Source organism: Cynocephalus volans, chromosome 2, assembly GCF_027409185.1.
Source record: "Cynocephalus volans isolate mCynVol1 chromosome 2, mCynVol1.pri, whole genome shotgun sequence".
Taxonomy (NCBI): domain Eukaryota; kingdom Metazoa; phylum Chordata; class Mammalia; order Dermoptera; family Cynocephalidae; genus Cynocephalus; species Cynocephalus volans.
In genome coordinates, this window is record NC_084461.1 from 177,004,000 (window position 1) to 177,028,317 (window position 24,318).

The 24,318-nt window shown below is 43.1% G+C and overlaps 1 protein-coding gene across 2 annotated transcripts; it reads left to right on the plus strand.

Moving 5' to 3' along the window:
- Nucleotides 1-384: 384 nt before the first annotated feature.
- On the plus strand, nt 385-23,828 carry ANKLE2 (ankyrin repeat and LEM domain containing 2). Of its 2 annotated transcripts, none has more exons than XM_063085133.1 (14): nt 385-628; nt 2,391-2,864; nt 4,716-4,922; nt 6,129-6,322; nt 6,419-6,607; nt 9,921-10,043; nt 11,748-11,814; nt 14,937-15,109; nt 16,257-16,363; nt 17,469-17,659; nt 20,404-21,037; nt 21,842-21,973; nt 22,441-22,677; nt 23,637-23,828. In XM_063085133.1, the coding sequence occupies exons 1-13, from the start codon at nt 448-450 to the stop codon at nt 22,661-22,663; spliced, it is 2,895 nt and encodes a 964-aa protein (XP_062941203.1). In that variant the 5' UTR covers nt 385-447; the 3' UTR covers nt 22,664-22,677; nt 23,637-23,828. The 2 variants fall into 2 exon arrangements, with proteins under 2 accessions (XP_062941203.1, XP_062941204.1); XM_063085134.1 differs by having other exon boundaries at nt 4,716-4,910.
- Nucleotides 23,829-24,318: the final 490 nt, after the last annotated feature.

The window sequence follows — 24,318 nt, forward strand, 5'->3', positions numbered from 1 at the left end:
GCCCTGTTCGGCTGCGCGTCGAAGCGCACCAGCCCCACACCCGCGCCCACTTGCCTCGCTCGGGTTGGCTCCCCTGGTCGCTAGCTCTTTCCTCTCCCGGCCGCGTGGCAGGCCCCGGCCCCGCTCTCGCCCCGGCCCAGGCTGCGCGCCTGATTCCGTTCCGCGCCCGTCTCAGGACCCCAGCGGCCGCGGCTGCCCGCACCAACGCCTGATGGCACGCTCGCCTGCCACGCGCCGCCTGGCGCCGGGGCCGCGGCTGCGCGCCTTTGCCCGGCCTTCAGGAGTGGCGGCAGACGACCGGGACCGTGCGTGCAGCCCCTGCCGTGCGCCGGCCGGTCCCGGGCGCAGCGCTGTCTGGCAGTGGCGCGGACAGCCCCCGTCGCGGGGCGGGTGTCGAGGACCCCGGCCTCCTCAGAGGCGGTGGCGGCGGCGGCCCGTGCGGCGGCGATGCTGTGGCCCCGGCTGGCGGCGGCCGAGTGGGCGGCGCTGGCCTGGGAGCTGCTGGGCGCCTCGGTGTTGCTGATCGCTGTGCGCTGGCTGGTGCGCCGGCTGGAGAAGCGGCCACGGGGCCTGGGCCGGATCGGAACCCCAGATCCGCCGCCCCGCGCGGCCGCGGCCCCCGACGCAGGTAAGGCCCGTCGGCTTCCGGGCCCTGCGCCTCCTGCGGGCCTTGTCCTCAGCGTCGACCCCAGCCCGCGTCCTTCGAGCTCCGGCTGGAGGAGAGAGGCTCGACGAAGCGGAGCGGACGAGGCTGTGCTAGAGAACAGGGAACCGGAACGCGGATCAGCGGGGGTGACGGGACGCATTGGCGTCGCCGGCGGAAGAGTATCACGGCCGGGCCCGCTTTGGAAAGTTGGTGCTGGCCGCTGTAATGGAAGTGGGAGGGGAGAGACACGGCTTCCCAGGGCGGGTGCAGGAGCGAGCCCTGTGGATTTCAAGGGAAACAGCATCTGGGAGGGCTGCTAGGCAGGTGCGCGTCTGGCCTTAATGGCAAGAAGGTTGTTTTATCTGCCACGGTCCCTCTGTTTTTGCTCTCCTGCTGAAGTAATTTAAAGCCAATCCCAGTCATTCTATCATATCATCTGTAAACACCTCTTAAAACCCTCTTCTCCTTCGTTTCAATGGTATATTAATATGTCTAGTTCTTTCTTGACTTTTTCTTCCTCCTCATGTCTTCTACTCATTAATATTACTCAGATTCCTTTTTAGGCTCATTGTCTTTTTGGGTGTTCCTTGTTATCCCTGGTTTAGCCTTTTGGTTTTATAACCACCATCTACATGCTAATAACTAACAAATCTGGTTTTCCCCATTCTGAACTCCCGTCATCTCAACCTCAAACTTGAAAATTGAAATCCCACTGGGTATGCAATAGGTGTTTCTAAAGGCTTGTTGCATAGATCTGGAAAAAGAATTTCCCTCCCTTTGGCATATTTCTAACGTTCTCTCCCCCAGGTAGAATCACTTCCCAGGCATCTATCTAGACTAGGAATATAGGTACTACCCTATACTATTGCAATCCCTCAAGCCCCTCCCCATGGCATCTAATTAAGACCTGCTGTTTCATCCATTCTGTTACTGCAGCAGTAGTCTGTGCCCTGTCATTTCTTATCCCGAGTCTAGCTGGCCACACTTAAGTCTGTACTCTATAGATTTAACCAGTATTTCTCCAAATACACTGACTAAAGCTCCAGCTCCACTTCAAACTCATTTGTTTGATAGCTGTATAACTTGGACAAGTTACTCAGTCTCTCTGTGCTGTAGGAACTATATCTGTAAAATGGAGGTAAACCATGGCCTTACCTACCACATGTGGTTATTATGACTATTAAATGACTTAATGTGTGTTAAGTGCTTAGAATAATAGCACCAGGCACATGGAAATCCCCTAAAGCATATTAGCAAGATGACTGCCAGAGCTATCGTGTGGCTCCTTTGTTTAAATCTTTGCATAATTTCCCATCACTCATGGAATAAGATGCAAATATATCTATAGGATGAATTTCTAGAGTTGGAATTTTGATCAATATTATCAAATTACCTTCCATCGGATTTGTTAAAAATTATACTCCCACCAGCAACAGATGCGTGTGCCTGTATTCCCAGTGCACTCACCCGCTCAGAGTGTAATGGGATGGTAGCAATACATGATAGAACTGGGTTATGAGTCTTATCCAAATCAACCAGAAACTGTTTATCTTAATTTGGTTCAGGTTATTATAGGTGTAGAAATATAACACTTAAGAAAATTCCCATAGAAAATTCAGAGGTCCCCAAAAATATGTAGAAACACTGGATTGAAATGAAACTTTGAAACCAATTTTTTTTTTTTTTTTTAATACAAAAAGATGTGCTTATCACCAGTGATTGATTTTTGTTTTCTTGGGCCTAGGTGAAATGACAATGGATGCCATCTTGGCTCGGTTGAAACTCTTGAAACCGGATGACCTTAGAGAAGAAATTGTCAAAGCTGGATTGAAATGTGGACCCATTACATCAACCACAAGGTTCATTTTTGAGAAGAGGTTGGCTCAGGTTTTACTAGAGCAGGGAGGTTCACTGCTTTCCTCTCTTCCTGACCACGACAAGACAGGTGCCAGAGCTCTGAGCCAAGACACACCAAGAATTTTGAAGTCTGCTGTAGGGAACCTGACTGAGCAGGCCAATTTTTCCGAAGATAGAGATTTTGGTTATAGTGTAGGCTTGAATCCTCCAGAGGAGGATGCCGTGATATCTAAGACCTGCTCGGTACCCATCAGTGCCACAGCTGGGGTAGACACCCGCAAAGCTGGAGTGACCGCCTCCAGGGAGCCGCCTCTGTACTATGGGGTGTGCCCAGTGTATGAGGATGTCCCAGCGAGAAATGGTAATGTGATCATTGTGTAGTGTTTCCTTACACAGACACATGTACAGCAGAAACAACTTAATCTCATCTCCCAGAATTCACCATTGATAACATTTTTATATAGAAACTTCCTGAATTGTTTTGTAAATCTGTATAGGAATTTTTAAAAATTGTTAGGAAAGTTAGATTCTATGAGATATGCTTGACTTATAAGGATTGATTGTCTGGCTGCCATTTTTAAGAACTTCGTCAATTAATCATCTTCCCCCTTGTCATAATTCATGATCACTTGGACCCTTTTATGTTAATGAATGCAAATGGAAGCAAGACTTAAATAGATAATATTGGAAAAAAATAATGAGAACTCAGTGTTGACTAGAATGTCAGAAATTGCACACTGTTATTAGTGTGATACCATTTGAGGTAATGGATTGGTTAAACATGTCGCACCATGAATAGAATGGAATATTATTCAGCCACAAGATCTTTTTAAAGAATATTCAGTGACACTGGGAAATGGTCATGATGCAATTTCTATTTCTTTTTAATCTTTATTATTATGAAAGTTGGTGTGGTAAAAAAAACTTATTTATAGTGCATATATTATATATATGGTATATATAAGGTAAAAGTGAAGTTTCTCTCCTCCCCACCCAGATCTTACTCATAGATGTAAACACATAACTGCTTTTGTGTGTCATACCTAACCCTACTATTTTTTTTATATATAGACATTGTTTTTATTTTTAATATATATTTGATATATGTTATATGCAATATTTATTTTTAAAATTGAATGTAAGTATATATATAGGCTCACATTGTTTTTATTTTTATAAAAATAGGAAGTAGAAGTACTGGGTCAAAAGGTTCACATTTTTTACAACTTTGAAAGCTACTGCCCTCTAAAATTTATTACATTGTATCTAAAAATGGAAAATCAGTATCTTGTTGCCATTCTGTCAGCCACACTGCATGTTATTAAACTTTCCATTTTGTCTTTTGAATAAGGCAAACCTGCTATCTTGGTTTAGGCTGGATACTTTATATGGTTGTAGTCTGTATGTGATGATTACTTGGTCATATACATTGGCTGTTTTTATCTGGTAATAGACATCCTTCTGTTATATTGGTTATACATTTTTTCCTCCCTATCCATCATTTATGATAGTCTCTTACAAAAACTCAAGCTATGGTAGTTCCCCTACAGATTAATATTTTTATATAATTAGAATTATCTTTTCCTTTATGGATTTCCTTTTATGGATGGTTTCTTAGCATGCTTAGAAAGGCATTCCCCACCCAAATTATGTTTAGAATTCTCTTACATTGTTTGCTAATCTTTTTATAGTTTTTTAAACTTGCTTTCGAATTATTTTTATTTAGATATTTAATCCATGAGAAATTTATTTTTTAGTATGGTATAGTATCCTGGGATATAAAATATGTATCATGTTAGTCATATACACATGTAATCATATGTGGCCAAGCTTATTAGTTTCGTTCTGTTGGCTACCAAAGGCCCTTTTCTTCAAGAATAAAAATCTGAATTATATGGCTGGCCCGTGACTCACTCGGGGATAACACCAAGGCCATGGGTTTGGATCCCATATAGGGATGGCGGGTTCGCTCACTGGCTGAGCATGGTGCTGACAACACCAAGCCAAGGGTTAAGATCCCTTTACTGGTCATCTTTATAAAAAAAAAAAAAAAAGAAAGAAAGAAAGAAAAAATCTGAACTATAACGTTAGATTAAAATCAGGTGACTGGGTAACAAATATTTAAGCTGATTATTAAACCCAGAGTGTGGATTAAGTGACAATGGTTCCAGTTACTCATCTTTAATTTTCCTTTGTTACTTTTCCCACTCAGAAAAGATCCATGTTTATGAAGATAAAAAGGAAGCATTGCAAGCTGTCAAAATGATCAAAGGGTCCCGATTTAAAGCTTTTTCAACCAGAGAAGATGCTGAGAAATTTGCTAGAGGCATTTGTGATTACTTCCCTTCTCCAAGCAAAACCTCCTTACCACTTTCTCCTGTGAAAATAGCACCACTCTTTAGCAATGGTGGGTTAAAAGGTAAATTATATACCCCCAAATATTTTGTGCTCTTTTCCTGATGTATGGTAACTAGTTTTCTCCATCTGTGAGAGAAGTCCAGCATACCAGGAAGTAGAGAGCTGAGGCCCAGGCCATGTAATAGCTGCAGGAGAATGGGTCAGTGGCTGGTCTGGGGAGGTTCTGGGACATGAGGGTAGAGGTGATGGGGGCTGAGTGGATCAGGAAGCCAGTCGAGCTCTGGAGCTGATGAGCTGGTTCTTAGCATCTAGACTGCAGAGAAGCAGTGGAAGGAACACTGTTGCCCCTTCCATCTGTCCCCTTGTCTCTCTCTCTCTGCTGCCTATTAGATTCAGCGTCTTTTTTTTGGTACTGAGACCAGTCTACTTCCCCACCTGAAGCTATACCTACTTCTAGGACCAGGGCAACTGCAAAAGTTAGGCTCTCTTGCAGGAGCCATCCAGCCAGAAATCTGACCACACTCACTGCTCAAGTCAGAACCAGGCTGTTCATAGCTGGCATCATGCAGAACTCTGGCCTTTAACTTCAGTCCAGCTTTGCTTGCATCCCTTCTGCCAGCTCACAGTTTTCTGGGCTTCCCAGGCTGGCTGGGGTTCCAGAGGGACAGCATCCTCTCCTAGACATCTGGCCTTTAGTTGAGAATCCTGCCTGTCTCCCTTCCCCTGTTTCCTTACTCAACCTTATACAGGATCTTTCTAGATGGAAACCAGAATGATTTCTAACAGTTGACAGATTTTCCTCTGCCATTTTTGAAAATTCCCCTGAAGTAAATCATTTTAAGACATTCTCAGGTGTTGTGATCAAACCAGTACAAATCACATGTGGAGTGCTCCCCCATATGGTAGTGTGCTCTGTGCACGATAAAGGTCTTATGCCATTGCTGGTGCAGCTCCCTCCTCCACCTGCTGAAATCCCATTTATCTTTCAGAGTTCGCCAAATTATGCCTCAGTCACAGCTGTCCCCAGCTAGATTCCAGTCGGGTGTGATGGCTCTTGAACAACTTGATCATAGCAGTGTGTCTGTGCTGCTGTTGCAGGCCAGGATGTATTGCAGTGTGCTGCATGTACTGTCATTGCTTCTTACCTGTTACTCCCATCTGGCTTGTCAGCCTCTGCAGAAAGGTTTTTTATCCCTTGACATAGCATGTGGGGATAATGAGAAAATGTTTGTGGAATTAAGTGTTCTTAAATTTTGTCTCTTGACAGATGGTTTGTGCTTATCTGAATCAGAAACAGCAAACAAAGAGCGAGCGAACAGTTATAAAAATCCCCGAACTCAGGACCTTACTGCCAAGCTTCGAAAAGCTGTGGAGAAGGGAGAAGAAGACACCTTTTCCGATCTTATCTGGAGTAACCCCAGGTATCTTATTGGTTCAGGGGACAACCCAACCATTGTACAGGTAAGCCTCCTTTCAACATTGTTAGTGCCATTGTGGTCACTGACAAAAGACTGCATTTAACAAAAATGAAGCTAAAAATAGGTAGTTTTCTTTCAGGAGGGATGCAGGTACAACGTTATGCATGTTGCTGCCAAAGAAAATCAGGCGTCTATCTGCCAGCTGACTTTGGCGACTCTGGAAAATCCTGAATTTATGCGGCTGATGTACCCAGATGATGATATGGGCATGCTGCAGAAACGCATTTGTTACATTGTTGACCTTTATCTGAACACTCCTGACAAAATGGTGAGTGTTCCTGCTTCAGCTTCTATATTTCAGTGGAAGCTAAAACCAGGTTTATAGTAAAGAAAGATTTGTGTTCCTAGTATATCGAGTATTTCTTGTGTTTCTGCACTGTACATCAGTGTGCAAGGTATGTGGAAGATTTTAGAAAGGAGAAGCACATTCATTGAATTCAAAGAGCTTAGAAAGATGTGGTTGGGAAAAGAAGACACACTCTCGGAAGTCCACCTGCCAGGCAGGGTGCGTGGACATCCCTGGCTGCTTTAGGCTAGATACTGTGGACAGACAGAGGTGCTCTGGGAGGCTGCCCTTGTGGGCTTTGTCAAGAGAGGCCTGAGCTGGGCTTTGACAGGAGGATGGGTAAAAGCTAAAAAGTACTGAAAAAGTTTTAAAAGTTTTGTCGCCTTTTATACTAGTATTCTATATTGTATTAGTTTGTTTCTGTTGCTTATAACAGAAATACCTGAAACTGAGTAATTTATAAAGAAATAAAAATTTATTCCTTACAGTTTTGGAGGCAGGGGAGTCCAAAGTACAGGGAACACATCTGGTGAGAGCCTTGTTGGTGGGTGATGACTCTCTACAGCAGCATAGGGTGTCACATGGCAAAATGGCTGAGCAAGAGAGCGCCAAGGTTCTGGCTCACTCTCCTTTTAAAGCCATCAGAACCACACCCATTGCTCCATGAATGGATCAATCCATTCACAAGGGCACAGTCATCACAATCTAATCACCTCTTTATGGCCCCACCTTTCAGTTACTAAAATAGGATTTCCCATTCTTTTAACACTGTTATGGTGGGGATTAAGTTCCTAATACAGGAAACTTTGGGGGACACAATTCAATCTGTAGCATATATGTTTCTTTTAAAAATTTTTTTCACTTGACATAAATATTTCCTGTGAGATTAAAAATTTCAAAGGCATGATTTTTAGTGGTTGCTTAAGTAAGGATTCTTGAAACAATTTACGTGTTTATATAAGGGAAAACCCAATGGTAGCTTAGAGCGAAGAATTGTTAACTCTTAATAAAACCTAGGAGTTTGGAAAGTTGTGGGTGGGAGAGAGGGTAAAAGAAACATCATGGTGGAGCATAATGTTATTTGATAACACATTGGATATGATACCTTGAACTGCAGAATTGAAAATTAAGAATAAATTTTAAAGTAGAAGAGAGAAAAAGGGGAATGTAGAGAAATTTGGCCAAGCAAAGAGAAAGCAATGATTACAAAAAAGCAATAGTAAGCGTAAAATAGGAAAGAAGGAATAAAATCAAAGTGTATCAGTTAGACTAAGTGTGAACAAACTAGTAAGTGAAGATATCAGATTTGATTACTACAGCTGACAAGTGTGACATTATAGATGTGATGTAGACCTATGTGTCTTACAAAAAAGACATATTCTTTTCTTACTGTTTGTGCAGTATTCACAGAAAATGTGCATGCGCTGTCCAGAAAGAAAACTTATTAAATTATTGAATTTAGATGTTTCAGGTGACATTCTCTTATCATAAACACCAAAAGTAGGAATTATTACAGTGTGGACCAAAAATACCTCAACTATTCAGAAAGTTCTGGGGTTTGTGGAGGGACCACCTCACTAGAGTATATGGTGGAGCTTGTGGTTCTCCCTTCTCTGCACAGGAGAGGAAGTTATCTGGCAGGAGCAGGGAGAAGTTGGGGTGGTCAACTTTGCAGAGTGTGGATCAGATTAGAAATAGCCATCCTGTGGATGAGAAGGAAGTGGTCATGCAAACCATCTGCCCTGGTGTGTAGGAGAGGAACTGGAGAGGGGAGGGCGAGTGTATTGCTGAAGCCACGGACCATGGAGCCTGTGTTGTCGAGGTAGAATGTGAATCCAGAAAGGCCTGATGGATTGGAGAATGCAGAGCAGTCATCCCCAGAGCAGGGGCCAGCAAGCCACAGCCTGGGGACCGAGTCAGCAACTGCCTGTTTTTGTAAATAAAGCTTTATTGGAACACAGCCATGCACATTATCTGTGGCTGCTTTCCTGCTACAAGGGCAGTAGTTGTGGCAGAGATGAGATGACCTGCAAAGTCTAAAATGCTTGCCAGCTCCCAGACAAAAGGATAGGGTGCAGTCAGAGAATATCAGTATGTACAGATGTCCAGACCTTCTCAAGGCCATGTAGGAGAATCTTGCAAGATGGCCCTAGGAGGTGATGGGGGGAGGGGAGCTTCCATGAGGTAGCTTGCCTTTCATGGATCACTCAGGTCATGCTGCAGAGGATGGGAGGCAGGGGTGGGTATGCAGGCAGCAAGGCCCCCGAGGAGCCCCTGCGTGCCCTGGGCCACAAGCTGAGGACATGACAGACATGGCATACAGAGGTGTGAGTTGCAATTTATACTGCCACATTTGAGCCACCTGTGCAACATCCAGGTGAGGTGCCTAGGAGGCAGTTGGCTCTACAGGTCTCGGGCTCACGAGGGTGCTCTTGACCATAAGGCCACAGGTCTGTAGGCAGCAGTTGAAGGTGACCTTGAGACTGCCCAGAGAATAAGGAAGGAACGAAGGGGCAACTGTGGGGATTACCAGGTGAGTGACTGGAGCCCTGGGATACCATGAAGGGGAAGTCAGAGCATTCAGAAGCATCACTGGAGTGCAGTGGTCTGAAGTGGGGAGTGAAGAGAGTTTTATTTACTGTAGTGTTAGCCGCTAGAGATTCATGGACTTTGCTATATTCTGGATGTTGCTTTCATCCATTTATTTCCTTTTTTTAAAGATGACCAGTAAGGGGATCTTAACCCTTGACTTGGCGTTGTCAGCACTGTGCTCTCCCAAGTGAGCTAACCGGCCATCCCTATATAGGGATCTGAACCTGTGGCCTTGGTGTTATCAGCACCACACTCTTCCAAGTGAGCCACGGGCCGGCCCTATTTCCATTTTTGAGCATTGTTTATGTGATATTGTACTGGGCTCTAAATTGTTAAAGCTACTGAGCATTTGTTATGCCCCAGCTCAATTGTAAGCTCCTCATTGGGACTGGGCACCCAGGTGCTACATAAACAGGAATGGGGGGGCAGAGTGCCAAGCTCAAGTTCTGGAGTAAAGTGGGTATGTGCTAGCATGCCAGTTATTTTCCAGAAAAATTTAAAAAGCCATGTCTTTAATGGTCTTTCTGTTTTTGTGGCTTTTTTTTTTTTTTTGGTGGTTGACCACTACAGGGATCGAACTCTAGATCCTGGTGTTATCCATACCGTGCTCTAACCAATTTTTTTTAATACCTGTCTTCACCTTAGAACAACCTTATGAGACAAAGAAGTATAAACAGTTATGCTTCCTCTGAATCTTTTTCAGGGCTATGACACACCGTTGCATTTTGCTTGTAAGTTTGGGAATGCAGATGTGGTCAACATCCTTTCTTCACACCCTTTGATTGTAAAAAACCCAAGGAATAAATATGATAAAATGCCTGAAGATGTAAGTACTTATTTTAGAAACTTGACAGCTGGTTAAAATGCATTCTGTGAAGATGATGCATCTGTAGAGCCAGGAGGCAATGAACTGACCCAGTTTGCTGATTTATTTTCCTGAGACTGGCCATCAGTTGTTCTGAGAAGCTCAGAGTTGTTTATCAAGTTCCCTCTCTGAACACATCAGTTGACCAGGATTAGGCAGAATGGAGGTGGTAATGGTGATGGTGGTGGTGATGGTGATTGTGATTGTGGTGATGGTGATCGTGATTGTGGTGATGGTGATCGTGATTGTGGTGATGATGGTGATAATGATGTTGACGGTAGTGATGGTGATGATTTTGGTGGTGGTGGTGGTGATGGTAATGAAGGTGGTGATGAGGATGGTGATGTTAAAAGCAGCTGACATGTGTTCAGCTCAGTGTACATCAGGCACTGTTCTGAGCCCTTTGTACATATTCCCACCTGACCCACACAGGCCTTGTGAGGCAGGCCTCATCATGATCCTTAGCAATTGAGCAAAATGCACCTTAGAGAGGGCAGAGGTACATTCTATGCCTGTAAAGTGGAAGAGAGAACTGGACTTTATGAGAATTGAAAGACTGGTTTGATTTACACATATACTAGCACTGTTAGTTGACCTAGACCACCCACCCCATTAGAAATAAAACCTGCGAGGATCCTCTTTAGTGGTAGTGTCCTCCCCCACACTCCCTTTGTAATTGCTGTAATTACATAAGCAGTGCCAACTTTCTGTAGAAAGTTTAGAATACACATAAAAAGAATAAAATCCACTAGAAAACTCTACAGCTGACAAATTACCATTATTTTGCATGTATGACTCAACTTTGTGTGTATTTTTTAATATAAAATGCTATTTGGTAACCAGCTTAAAACTCCTAACATTTTTAAAGCTTTTGACTTCCATTCATAATCAGTTACAGACTTAAAAAAAACTTAGTTGCACTCACAGCTTCAGTTCGTTTCTCTCACATGCTAATTTTGTAGTTCTTTTCTTATTTGAAAGTTATTGGTTTTCTGTTGTTTCTATCAAAAATATTCTTATTGTTACAATTCTCCAAGGGCTAAAAAAGTGGTTTTCTGTAGTTGCAAAAATACAACATTTTTGTTCCGTGTTAGATTGGAGCTCTACCTCGACCCAACTGCGTAACAACAAAAATTTATATATACAGGCTCCCAAGCAGCAAAATTCCTACAACCGAGAAAATTATAAGCACGTCCACATGCATCTGCTCTTACTTGACAGTATGCTTTTAAGTTTTCCTTTCCTTGCAGAATATTAGAAAATGTAGAGTAGCATGAAGAAAAACAAAATCAAACATACCCATAATTGCAGAGTTTGTTATCCTGCCCTGCCCCTGTAAGCTTTTACAAAAACATCTTAGAAGATAGACTTCATTTCAGTACACGTTTTTTTTTTTTTTTTTTTTTTTTTTTTGTCTTTTTCGTGACCAGCACTCAGCCAGTGAGCGCACTGGCCGTTCCTATGTAGGATCTGAACCGCGGCGGGAGCGTCGCCGCGCTCCCAGCGCTGCACTCTCCCGAGTGCACCACGGGCTCGGCCCCAGTACACGTTTTTTTGAGTGTGACTTTAAAACTTGCTTTTATAATGTCATTTCAGTGATATGGAAATGTGCCATCAGATAAGATTTAGAGTGTTCACTGCTTACCTTTTTTTCTTTTTTTAAAGGTAATTTGTGAAAGAAGCAAAAATAAGTCTGTGGAACTGAAGGAGCGGATTAGAGAATATTTACAGGGTAAGATGAGGAGTCAGTGCCTGGAATGTGCAGCCTCACATTAGGAAGTTCCTTGGACAAGTATCCGAGCCTGGGCCTTGTGTTCTGGGCAGTAAAGCAGGGGTTTGTCTGCTTTCTTAACTTCTCTGAAAAGGTGGAGCCAATGAACTCTCCTCGGGTGCTGTTTCACAGGATTATCCTTTTCTGTTCTGAACTCTTCGATTCTGTTTCCTCTGTTTTTGTTTTTGTTTTTTTGGAGGCTGGGATCTGAACCTTTCACCTTGGTGTTATCAGCACTATGCTCTAACCAGCTGAGCTAATCGGCTGCACCTCTGTTTTCATATAATCCTTCTTTGAAGTCTTGCGTCTGTTCTTTGAGCTTTTTTCTGAGAGAATGGTTTTTTTTTAGGTTATTTGACTGTTGCTCGTGGTCTCACCCCCTTAATCTCTGTAGTTCTCTCACACAGCAGGTCATTTTGTGATCACTTCTCTTTAGGTAAAGCCTGCAATTGGCAAAGAACAGTGCAGGGAGGAGCAGTGGCCAGAGCTCCCTGTTTGACTAGTTTGGCTTTTGTTTGTTTATTTGTGTCCAAGGAGGGGGTGGCTCCCTGTCAGCCCTTTCATTCCGAAGCTCTCTGATTCAGTCAGCTCTCTGGGACAGTCAAGAATCTTCCCAGGGCATTCCTTCCTGGTGAGTCCATAGAGGAACATGTTTACTTCCTGAGGCCTCCGTCTTTTGGTCAGGAGCTTACAGTAGTTGGCCTCTGTGCCTCAGGTTTGTAGACTTGAGGCATGTGAGATAGCTGATTTTAGGGGCTTTTCCTCCCCATCTTCCTCTGTGTTGTTGTCAGTGCATTTCAGAAGATGGCACGAGAAGTGCCTTTTTTTTGACATCTTTAGCAAGAAGTCTGGTGGTTCTGCTTGCTGAATGAGATTGCAGCAGACACTTGAAGCTCTTTGACCTTTCCATGTTTGTCTGTTTTTCCTATTCTCTTGGATTCTACTCCTGTCCAAAACCCTGTTGGTCTCCATTTAAAGCAGGGTTGGCAGGTGACTGCCCAGCCCCCTGCCTGCATTTGTAAATAAAGTTTTATTGGAACAAAGCCACAACCATCCATTTGCACATTGTCTCTGGGTGATTTCTCAGTACACAGAGACCATGTTGCTTGCAGAGCCTAAGCTTCTGCTGTCTGGCCTTTTATAGAAAGTTTGCCAAACCCAATCTGATGTGTCTGGAGCCTCTACATGTCCTCTGATCTCTTCCAGTCCTAGGGATTTATGCTACTGTACTTCGCATAGGAAATGAATCCCAGCATCGTGATGGTGGCAGTAGAGGTGTCCTCGGGGCCATCTAGACATTGCTCCCTGAGGCCCAGCTTGAACCTTTGGAGGACCCCAGAAATGCATAGTTGTGTTACCAGAACAACCCTAAGTAACTAAACAGATCGATCTGCTCTGTGGAATTTCAAACCACACTGACAGAAATGCTTTAAAATTTCACATTAAGCATTACTTTGTGACAATAATTAGGTGGCAGTTCTAACTATTGGATAAGGCTTTTTCTATTTGAGATAATAAAATGCTATCACCGCTAAGATCTGCTCATCCATTTTCTAAGGAGAAAATAGCACTTTGATCCAAGTTGCTCAGTTTGCTACCTAGTTCTTCAGAGTTCCTGTATATCTTCCCTGGTTCCTTCTGAGAGTCTCATGTGAAGCCCAGGGCTGGGTCAGCTTCAATGGTCATGTCATGGTCTCTGTCACATTCTAGATTTGTATGCCAGAGAACATGCTGCCCTCATCACCCACAAGAGGTCCATGCTTGCATGAAGTTGGGGAAGGACCCTAAAGTGTTATGCAGATATAAAATGGGGTAAAAAAGACAGACACAAAACTGTTGAGAGAGCACGAGTCCAATTCTGTAGATAGAAATTTTTAAAAGGACCTCAAATAAATATGCCAAAAAAGTAAACATTAGTATTTTATGGGTAGTTAAGTTATAGGTGAATTTTACCATTTATGAGAGTACTTCAAAAAGCTGATAGAAAGATTTGTATTATCTTTTTATTCCATTTGTCCATGAACTTTTTTGAAGTACCCTCTTAAATTCAAAAGAAGACACCATTATTTCATGTACCACTAAAAGAGAAAGAAATCCACCAATTACCTGTAAAATATCATTACATATATGATGCATCTCTGTTTCAGATATTAAAAGGTAATATGTAAATATGTAATTTTTTTTTTTTTTAAAGGTGACTGGTAAGGGGATCTTAACCCTTGACTTGTTGTCAGCACTATGCTCTCCCAAGTGAGCTAACTGGCCATCCCTATACAAGGATCTGAACCCAGAGCCTTGGTGTTATTAGTGGCTCCCAAGTGAGCCACGGGCCAGCCCTTAAATAAAGAATTTGAATTGCAGTAGTTTTCAATATGTTTACAATGAAAATGTAGTACTTTTATCATTAGAAAAAAAATTAAAGGTATGAGAACTATGTAAGCATTTAAAATAAATTCCCAGGCACTCAAGAGCAGCATGGTGGACTGTTCCTCCTGATGCTCCAGGAAACCTCTTAACTTCAAGGCAGGGGACTGAAACAGGACCGCCTCACTGTGCCCTCCTGTGTCATCTCCTCGCCACGCCCTCCTGTGTGTCACCTCACCACGCTACACTTTTACTTTGTGCTTTCCATACTTCACATCAAAGTGTCATGTGATTCCAGCCTGTTTAGAGATATATATTCAGTGAAACCACTTGTAAAGTACAGCAGGAACAGGGAGGGGAAGGAATAAAATGCACCTTGTTTTTAACATGTATTAAGCTCCCACTGTATGCCAGTTTGTTCACTGAAGTCTTGCCTCAGTCCTTCAACTACCTTGGAAGGTGGGGAGGTGTCTGCTGTTCCCACTCCTTTTTTTTTTTTTTTTTTTTTTAAAGTAGGGGAAGAAAGTAAGGCTCATTAGGTTGAGTTCTGGCACAAGCTGGCCTTTGCCCAGGTCCTTTGGCTCCAGACCTTATGTGACTTTATTATCATTCCATCCATTTACAAAGGCTGTGGTAAAAACACTTGCCTTGTTTCTCACACTGCTTACCCAGGCCCCAACACACTGTGGGGACCAGCTGACACCTGTCTTCTCCCTCAGGTCACTACTATGTGCCACTTCTGAGAGCAGAAGACACTTCTTCTCCAGTCATTGGGGAGCTGTGGTCTTCAGACCAGACAGCTGAGGCTTCTCACACTGGCCGCTTTGGAGGCAGCCCTAGAGACCCTGTGCTGACCCTGAGAGCTTTTGCAGGGCCTCTGAGTCCATCCAAGGTGAGCTGCTGTGGAAGCTTCTGGAACCAGTTCCTGGCTATGACCACACTGCAGCACTTGGTGTTCCAGCCTGCTGCTTTCTATGTGGTCTTAGAGACCAGGTCCCAGGGAACCTGAAGGTCCTCATCTAAAACCATCAACCAGTGAGTTGGTGATGAGGCTTTAGAAGACTTGCCAGAGAAGTGCGTGTTCTTGACCATGTTGTTTGCTTCTTAACCAGGGTGGGTGTCCCGGGAAGCCCACACTTCTCAATGCAGTGGAGTTGGCCTGGGCTAGCCCTCTGCAGTACGTTGTTCCTGTTCTGCCTGTCCATGTTGGTGGCCCTTCTCATAGTGCCTTGCCAGTTTAGTGAGGCTGTCTGCTGTGACTAGGAAACTTCCATTTGCAAGTTCACCTTCCCAGCAGGGACCTGCGGTTGCAACTCCCGCTTACTTGCTCTCTAGTGCCCCATGCTCTTCATGTCACCTCTTTTTCCAGGAGACATTTCATTTACACCTAGGCCTCAGCCTTCATTTGTACCCTTTTGGGCTCCACTCGTATCTCTGATGTGCAGATAAATCCTTAATGATAGAGTTGCTGGATCACAGGTTATGCACATTTTTATGCCAAATTTACAATTGACAATTCTTTCTCCAATTGAAATATTTTATACACTGACCTGTATTTAATCTTGTGTTGAGAATTTTCTACATAGTTATCTGCAACTATAACAATGTCTCCCAAATGAGGTAGTATCATTTAGGATTAGATCAATCCATAAAACATAAAACTCTAGTAAGAGTGACTCAAAAAGTAAATGTTTATTTTCTCCTTGTGTGATGGGAAGGATGTTACATGTGCCACTGTGGGCAGCAGTTCTGCGGAGCTCCTGTCCTCAAGGCACAGCCTCCTGCTGGGGCCTCCTGCTCCAGATGGACCCTCACAGCCCAGACCCGGCCACAGGAAGGGAGATGCCCCTTCCCTCACTTGGGTCAGCGTGCAGTCTTGTGGCCGCTTGAACTACAAGCGTACACAGGGTCCAGGGTTCTGTTAATGGGGAGGAGGAGGGATGTTGGGAGACAGGCAGGTTCTGTGAGGCTAGTGCTTTAAGTTTCCCTGGGTGAGTTACAGGATGCACAGCGTATCTCAATACATTTTTTCTTTACAGGCAGAAGATTTTCGCAAACTCTGGAAAACTCCACCTCGAGAGAAAGCAGGCTTCTTTCACAGTGTCAGGAAATCTGACCCAGAAAGAGGCATTGAGAGAGTGGGAAGGTACTTAAAGGACCATCGCACAAAGTCACAAAAGCTGAGCAGTGACACTGTGTAGTGTGCTACGTGGCTATATATTGATTGATGGTGGAAAATCTAATTACAGCTGCCTTCAAAGTAATAGTTTCCAGGAAGCATTTATTGGGAAACTTTAAAGTCTTGTCATTAAGGTCTAATTCCTTGCAAATGTACACACTGCAATTTGTGCTATAGAATTATAAGTTAAAACAGACCCTTCCCAGACCTTAGAGCAATTCTGCAACATATTTCTAAGGGATATTAATATTGTATGTAATGGTACCATATGAATGGATATGTCCTTGGAAAAAAACGAAGAAAATTAAACACTTCACCTTTTTTTTTTTTGTCTTTTTCGTGACCGGCACTCAGCCAGTGAGTGCACCGGCCATTCCCATATAGGATCCGAACCCGCAGCAGAGCGTCGCGCGCTCCCAGCGCCACACTCTCCTGAGTGCGCCACGGGCTCAGCCCAAACACTTCACCTCTTTAAAACACAAGAGGTGCAGGTATGGCTAGACACTACTAGTAAAAAAAAAAAAGCCCCTGGAAAAAAGTCTATAAACATAAAGCTAAGTTATGGTGTAATGAATTAAAGCTTCATGAGATTGATTGTTTAGAACCTTTTCTCAAGGTATTTGCCCACTTTGAGTTTTACAACTTGAACCTAAACAGAACCTCCAAATTTTTGTGTGCCTGGCCAAAACTAGAATCATACACAACTTCATAGAGCTGCTTTATGAAAAGGGAAAGTACATCTGTGGATGGAATTTTACGAATTGACCTTCTAACTTTAAAGTTTGTTGGTGTGAGGGTATGTTTGGGCTTAGGTCTCATTTCTTCATATGACTGTGGTTTACTCCATCCCATAACAGAGCTCCTTCAGTAAAAACTGTGCTGGCTCCTATTTACCGTTAGGGGTAGCACTGTTTTAGAAAATGCAAAACATTATTTTAGCCCCAAATTTAGGATAAAATAAAATTATAACTAAGATTGCAGACATTGTTTTGGTACTTCTATTTCCTGTGCAGTCAGTTCTGTGAGTATTTTTTCTGGTTTCACAACTGGTATTGTGTTTTATTTCTTTCAGGGAGCTAGCTCATGAGCTAGGATATCCCTGGGTTGAATACTGGGAATTTCTGGGCTGTTTTGTTGATCTGTCTTCCCAGGAGGGCCTGCAAAGACTAGAAGAATATCTTGCTCAGCACGAAATGGGCAAAAAGTCTCAACAAGAAACAGGAGAAAATGAAGCCTGCTGCCCAGATAAAGCCTCCAGCTCTGGTAAGCAAGTGTGGGTAGGTCTGTGGCGGGTGCAATTGGCCTTCTCCTGTGGCCGCAGTACAACAGGAAGCATACATGTTTCTCTTCTCTACTTACATTTTTAATGTAAAAATGGTGTACTTGTCCTTAGGCTAATGTTTAAAGGGGTGTGGGTGCAGGTGTGTGTATGGGAAATACAGTTTCACTGCAAACAGCATTTCCATTTCTGGTTTCATCTGCATTACCCAAAATTGAGAAAAGCTTCACTCTGTGCTAATGTTCCCAAAACTTTTAATAGCTGAATTTCACTGGCTGAGACTCTGTAATTTTATGTCTGACATATTTTCAGGAAAATGACAAGGAGGACACATACCAGAATGCTGTTGTATATTTATTAGATGTCAGGGTGCAAAGTACTTCAGAAGCACAAAAGCAGTGAATGGAAAGATAGTGATGGAAAAGGTTAATTTGACAACATAAAACTTAAAAGTAACCATTAAAACATCAACAACATATGAAAAAGGAAAATATAGAGAGTAAGAAGACAAAAATATCCCAAAAGTGATATGGGCAAATGAGAGGAAATTCTCAAAGGGAAATAAAAGGATGTTATCTCACTAGTAATAAAATAAATATACCTTTTTATTTTTATTTATTTATTTTAATTTTTGGCAGCTGGCTGATAACAGCGATCAAATCCTGGACCTTGGTGTTATTAACACCACACTCTAACCAACTGAGCTAACTTAACTGGTATGCCCAAAATACACCTTTAAAATGCAGCGAAGGTGCTGCTGTAAAGTCTCAGCACTGGTGAGTGTCTCAGGAAGGCAGAAGTGAGTGGTCTCACCTGCAGATACATGGTGGTGTGTTGTCCAGTGTCTGTGGGAAACAGTCTGCCTGGTTCAAAGAGACTCTTCTGAGAGAGATCCAGGTCACCCCAGTACTGTTTGTAAAACAGCAAAAACTTCAACACTGCCCACTTGTCCAACAGGTGAAGATTGGTTGAATAAATTGTTCTATTCATATTCAAAATTAAAAATCATGCTTTTAGAGAATAATGATGTGGAACTATGTTTATAATTAATGGGAGGAAGGCCGGCCCGTGGCTCACTCGGGAGGGTGCGGTGCTGATGGCACCAAGGCCACGGGTTCGGATCCTATATAGGGATGGCCGGTTTGCTCACTGGCTGAGCCTGGTGCTGACAACACCAGGCCAAGGGTTGAGATCCCCTTACTGGTCATCTTTTAGGAAAAAAAAAAAAAAAAAAAAAACAATTAATGGGAGGAAAAAAACAAGAAAACTACATAATTTATCTTAATTTAAATAAATATATTTGTGCAGGAGAAATACTGAGGTGATTGCAGAATACCTATATTGGGATTATGGCTCCCTTAAAACTGTTTTCCAAATTTTTTATAACTAACATATATCATTTTTGTAATCAGAAGAAAAAACTTGAAAATTATGGACAACGAATTGTAGGGGAGCTGGGGAGAAAGGGAAGGTGGAGCCGGTGCTGGGGTCCTGCCCACAGGCCCTTCTACAGGCTCATGCCACAGGGCTGAGCTGCTGCCATGGCTGCAGCCTCCTTTTCTTCAGTCCTCCTCTCCCTCCTTGGCCCCTGCTGCTGATGGCATCATGGGAGCCACCACCTTTGTTCAGAGTTCTTCTTTCCTGGAGAGAAGGCAAGGATTCTGATTGCTGCCAAAAGGAATTGAACCCTGGTCCAATAGTTGTCTATTGAAACTTCACTTTCACCTGAGAAAGGCTTTTGTCAGCATCAAGGTAAAACTGATCAAGTAAGACCTGTTAAAATTAAACTAAAGGTAATTTTTAAAAAAGCAAGCAGAAACTTGCTAATAAGAGACTTGAATCTGCCAAAATAGAAATTTAAACAGATATACAGTTTAAACCTGTGGTTTTTTTAAAGGCCAAAATTGAATCATAGTTTAAAGGCACTTATTTTACATAATTAAACTCCCTGGAATGATGGAAAGAAAATGAAAATGATCCATATGTACATTAAAGTAAGAAGAAATGAGTCTAAAAAAAGTTACCCATGAATCTGAAACCTAGGACTGGAGAGAAATTTATGTATTCACTATTGCTAGAAACATTTAAATATGACTTTGCCGTGTTGCAGTTGACACGGGTGCTTGGATGATCAAAGTCAGTTGTGCAGGACAGATGCCCACTGTTCGCAGATTGCATCAGGTCAAGAGGCTGAGCTAGAAGCGAGGAGAACTTGTGTAAAGTGGCCTCACTCAGTCCCTAAACTTGTGCTGTTCCATGTGACTGTTTAGCCACAGTAGCCTCATGTGGCTGGAGGCTGCCATGAAGAGCATACCACCACTGTCTGTTGACAGAGCTGCTCTCAGGTAATTCTTCTGTGTTTTACAGAATAAAGAGGTGCAGCCATTCTATTTCATGGAAATGTTCTAAACTATCTTTCAGGACCCTGCAGGGTATCGTGACCTGAGCCCTTAGAGTCCCAGCCAGTTGGAGCTGGAAAGTGGCTGGAGGGCCCACCCTCTCGCCTGCGCCTGCTCTTGGCTCTGGTTTTCCTTTGCATTTTCCTGCCTTTGAGAAGAGGAGGTGGGCCCAGAAGCTCTATTTCTGTTTGCTTGCCCTTTTCCAAGGAGTAATAGGGGTGGTTTTCTATCTGATGAGGAGGTTTTGGATTGAAGCACTTGAGTGGGGCAGCTCTGTTCATGCTTCCCGTCATTCACAGCACTGACATGCTCCTTTGTTGCCCTCACAGGCAGTGGGAAGAAGTGCAGCAATTCCATTTCTGTGGGGGCGTTTCTAGATGAAGATGATGACGTGAGCTTGGAAGAAATTAAAAATCGGCAAAATACAGCTCGAAATAATAGCCAGCCCACAGTCAATGCTTTCAGAGACTCAGGGATCGGCGTCCTTCCCCTGGAGCAGAAGGCAGACTTTATAGAAGCCGCAGACCCAAACAGTCCCCACAGCAACAGAAATGGGTTCTTTAGTCCTCTGAGTCACAGCAAGAGCCCAGATGGAAGGAGACCAAAGGCCCCCAGCGGGGAGGAAGCCTTTCTGTCACCTCTCTCTAATTTGACTGTTGAATTTGATAAGCTGAATTTGCAAAATCTAGGCAGTAGCTTTTCCAAGACATCAAATAAAAATTTTATGAAAACTAAAGATAAGATCCTGACTTCAAGAACGGACACATTAGAAAGTGACTTAACACCTTCTCCTCCTGCAGACAAACTTGGAAATAACCGAATAAGGACAGAAAGTGAAATGTCAGCTGGAACTGCTAAAATGTCTGTAGGTCCTAGCAGTTCTGGGCACAAGTCCTGGCCTGCGCTGGCTCCTGTGTCCTGCCCCATCACGAGGGAACCTGCCAAGAGGCTCTTCCTTTTTGGGTAGGAGTGTGCTGATGTGTGTGCATGTGGCTCTGTTTCTTGTTCCTTTTAAACCTTTTATTTTCTCAGTTTTGTTTTTGTTTTTTTGTCTGCTGGCTGATACAGGTATCGAACCCTGGATCTTGGTCTCATCAGCACCACGCTCACCCAACTGAACTAACTGGCCAGCCCCTCACAGTTTGATTTGATGTACACTCTTAGTTCCCATCTCTCTTTGTCATGACTTTATAGCTTCTGAATGTTCCTTTAGTGTCTTCTTCCAGCTGGACTGTGTCTGATCCTAGTGTCTGCTGTTACTTGCTAGGGAAGTAAATCCAGATTGGCTGGATCTGTTTAAGAATTTAATTTGTTTTAGGAAGAAAAACCATCTTGGGGCTACTCTTAGTCTCCTAAGTGATAAAAGTCCCCAGCCTTCTGGTATTGATTACCCTCTGAGAGTAGAATTATGCAAAACTTTATCTTAACAGCTGGGGCAGATCATACTACCATAGAGGGCCCAGGCTGGCATCCTGAAGACAATCTCCCTGCCCTCTTCTGCACTCTCACCACAAGATAGTGGGTCCCTGTCCACTGCCCTGGACTTGGGAGATGCCTCCCTCTGCAGACAGACCCCAGGCTCCCTGGCAGCAGGTGCCCTGAGATATTGGTAGTGGTTCAGTAGTTATGTGTGCTTGGTCTTGATGGAATCTTGCACACTGTTCTGTTCGTATGTTGGGTTCTTGAATTAAAAACGCAGTGAGATTTTGGAAGTCTTTCTTCAATCAAAGGTGTTTCTGCTTTTTCTCATTTTTTTATGCATTATAGAGAGGAGCCATCAAAACTAGATCGGGATGTTTTGGCAGCTCTCGAATGTGCAGATATCGATCCTCATCAGTATCCAGCTGTCCACAGATGGAGGAGCGCTGTCCTGTGCTACTCACCCTCAGACAGACAGAGGTACCGGTGGGACCCCTGGGAACCATCTAGTCTCTGAAAGTGTAGTTGCTGGAAGCTAGCTCCCGGAATGGTTTGATTGTAGTTCATATGAACATATGAGTGATTATTCTCTAACACTGGCAGTCCCATTAGCCAAGCTAGTGGTATAGCTCCCCCAATGCGGCCCAGGGTTTCGGTGTGATCCTGGCTGTCTATACACAAGAGAGGTCTCCAGTTGGGCAGAAAGGCAGAATGGGGCTGGTGATGACAAGTTCAGGGTTATGGGGATGGAAGTAGCCAGGGTTTATTTGAGGTTCTTGTGGGAAGTCCACGCAAGCCGTGAATCTTTCAGTGCCTGAGGTTCTGAAACGCCTCTTCTCAGAGCCCTAATGGTACCCAAGTCCTCGGCTTCTCTTCTGCCTGGCTATTCAGTTGCTGTCCGTCTCCAGATACGCCCATTTGGGGTAACAGACCTTTCTTCATTTTAGTTGGCCAAGCCCTGCGCTGAAAGGAAAGTTCAAGTCTCAGCTGCGGGATCTCAGTTGCCCTCCCAGCTGCAATCAGGGGAGAAGTGATCCTGCAAAGGGCAGCCCTGGGAAGCCTGGCCACGCCTCCTACTCCCCTGGCCTGGGCAGCCCTGGGCGCTACAGCCCCGCACATGGGAGCCACTTCCGTCGGATGGCGCACCTGACTGAGCTCGCTGACCTTTAGAGGCATCACTCACGGTTGGGGCTCTCATTTCATTCTTCATTTTTAAAGAAAGAAGAGTAATATGTTTATTGCTAAAATTTCACAAAAGAATATATTCTGTTTAACTTATTAATCCTCACTTTGAGGGTGTAAGAATTTTAGAAAATGTAAATGTTCTATATAAAAATTTAGATAGTTTGGAAGAAGTTAATGAAAGTCAGATACAAATTTTCTGGAAAATGTCAATGTAGTAATGATACAGACCTTTTAGGTAGCAATTTGTAGGTTTGAAATGTAACAGAGAAAAGGGTACTAAGGCAGTTTACTAACAGGTAGTCGTGTGGTTACCAGAAAACCTGGGCAGGTGCTCCGGATGAGGAAGGGGAGTTGGCTAAATTGTGGGAATCGTCATTCCTGCTGTAGCACACTTACTTCAGCCCACTTTTTAAAACAGATGAATTGTATGTTGTCGTGCCTTTTACTGAGGAGCCTCATAGACTTCCTGGCACAGGATGATGGCAAAAGCCCTTTTGGTTTGCCAGCTTATCTGAGTCGTTCAGATGAAGTGAGAAGCTAGATGGCAAAGAGCAAGTGAACCTTGAATGTGTCTCAGACTTGCAGCAGTATTTATAGTTTGAGTTGTTAAAAACATTTGAATTACTGATCAGCAAGTAAAAGTAGCAGCTTTGGGAGTCATGCAAACAGTCACACAGAAGTCACCAGCAATAATTAAAAGGTATTTTTTATTTCTCACCAGCACTTGAGCTTTCATGGTCAATGCTTTATTTAGTTGCAGTGTAGTGATAATAATCTGTAAGTTGTTCCCTAGTTTTGAAATTTATGCTAAGGACTTGCTGAGCATAAATGATTATGTGGCAGATTATATATGTGTATCCCTTATTTCAGAATTTATAAAAGAGCAGTATGTTATAGTACAGAAACTATAGGGTTATTTTAGTCCCATTTCACTTACTTGTAATGTTGTTTATTTTAGCCTTTACGTCTGGAGGGTCTGTACACGCAGAAGGTCAGTATAGCACCGTGTGCAAAGGTGCCTGAGACAAAATAACCTTGTTGAAGGCTGATTTCTTCCTGGGAGTTATAAATGACTGCTCACACACAAGTGGTATTCTGTGAACATTTCCAGTGTTTAATCCAAAATAAACTGTACCAATGCTTTTGCTAACTTCAGTGCCTTTTGTAAATCATTTTTAATTTTCTTGAACTTGCTTTTTGAGAATATATGGTGATACTAAGTAGTTGTAAGATCCTTTTTCATTCATAAAAATTCGGAATTGAAACTTGTGTAAAAAGCCTTTTTTCACATGTTAAGAGTTCAGGAATACTGAAATCAAAATTTAGATTTTAAAATTCAAGTTTATTACAAAGGGTGTTTTTGTTTGTTGTATAGCAGACGAGATCTAGATACACAGAAAAGATACATTCTGACAGTTTAAAAAGTCATCTTTGTTCTCAAAAGAAATCAGAATACAGATATTCACAGTGATAGTATGTTTTCTCTAAAATCTTACCGTATTGTCCTGTATATTGTTGTAAATATTAAAAGTGGTTTTGCCCTAATTTTGCAGACTGCTCTTCCTATTTTTTGAAGTTTTAGGCCTTTGACTATTTCTCCATTTGTACAAGGTGATACCAGTCCCAATGAATGTGTTACA

Coding starts and splice junctions, on each gene's coding strand:
- ANKLE2 (XM_063085133.1), top strand. CDS start 448: ATGCTGTGGCCCCGGCTGGCGGCGGCCGAGTGGGCGGCGCTGGCCTGG. Junction 21,038..21,841: donor AAGAGGCTCTTCCTTTTTGG/GTAGGAGTGTGC, acceptor TATGCATTATAG/AGAGGAGCCATCAAAACTAG. Junction 21,974..22,440: donor TCACCCTCAGACAGACAGAG/GTACCGGTGGGA, acceptor TCTTCATTTTAG/TTGGCCAAGCCCTGCGCTGA.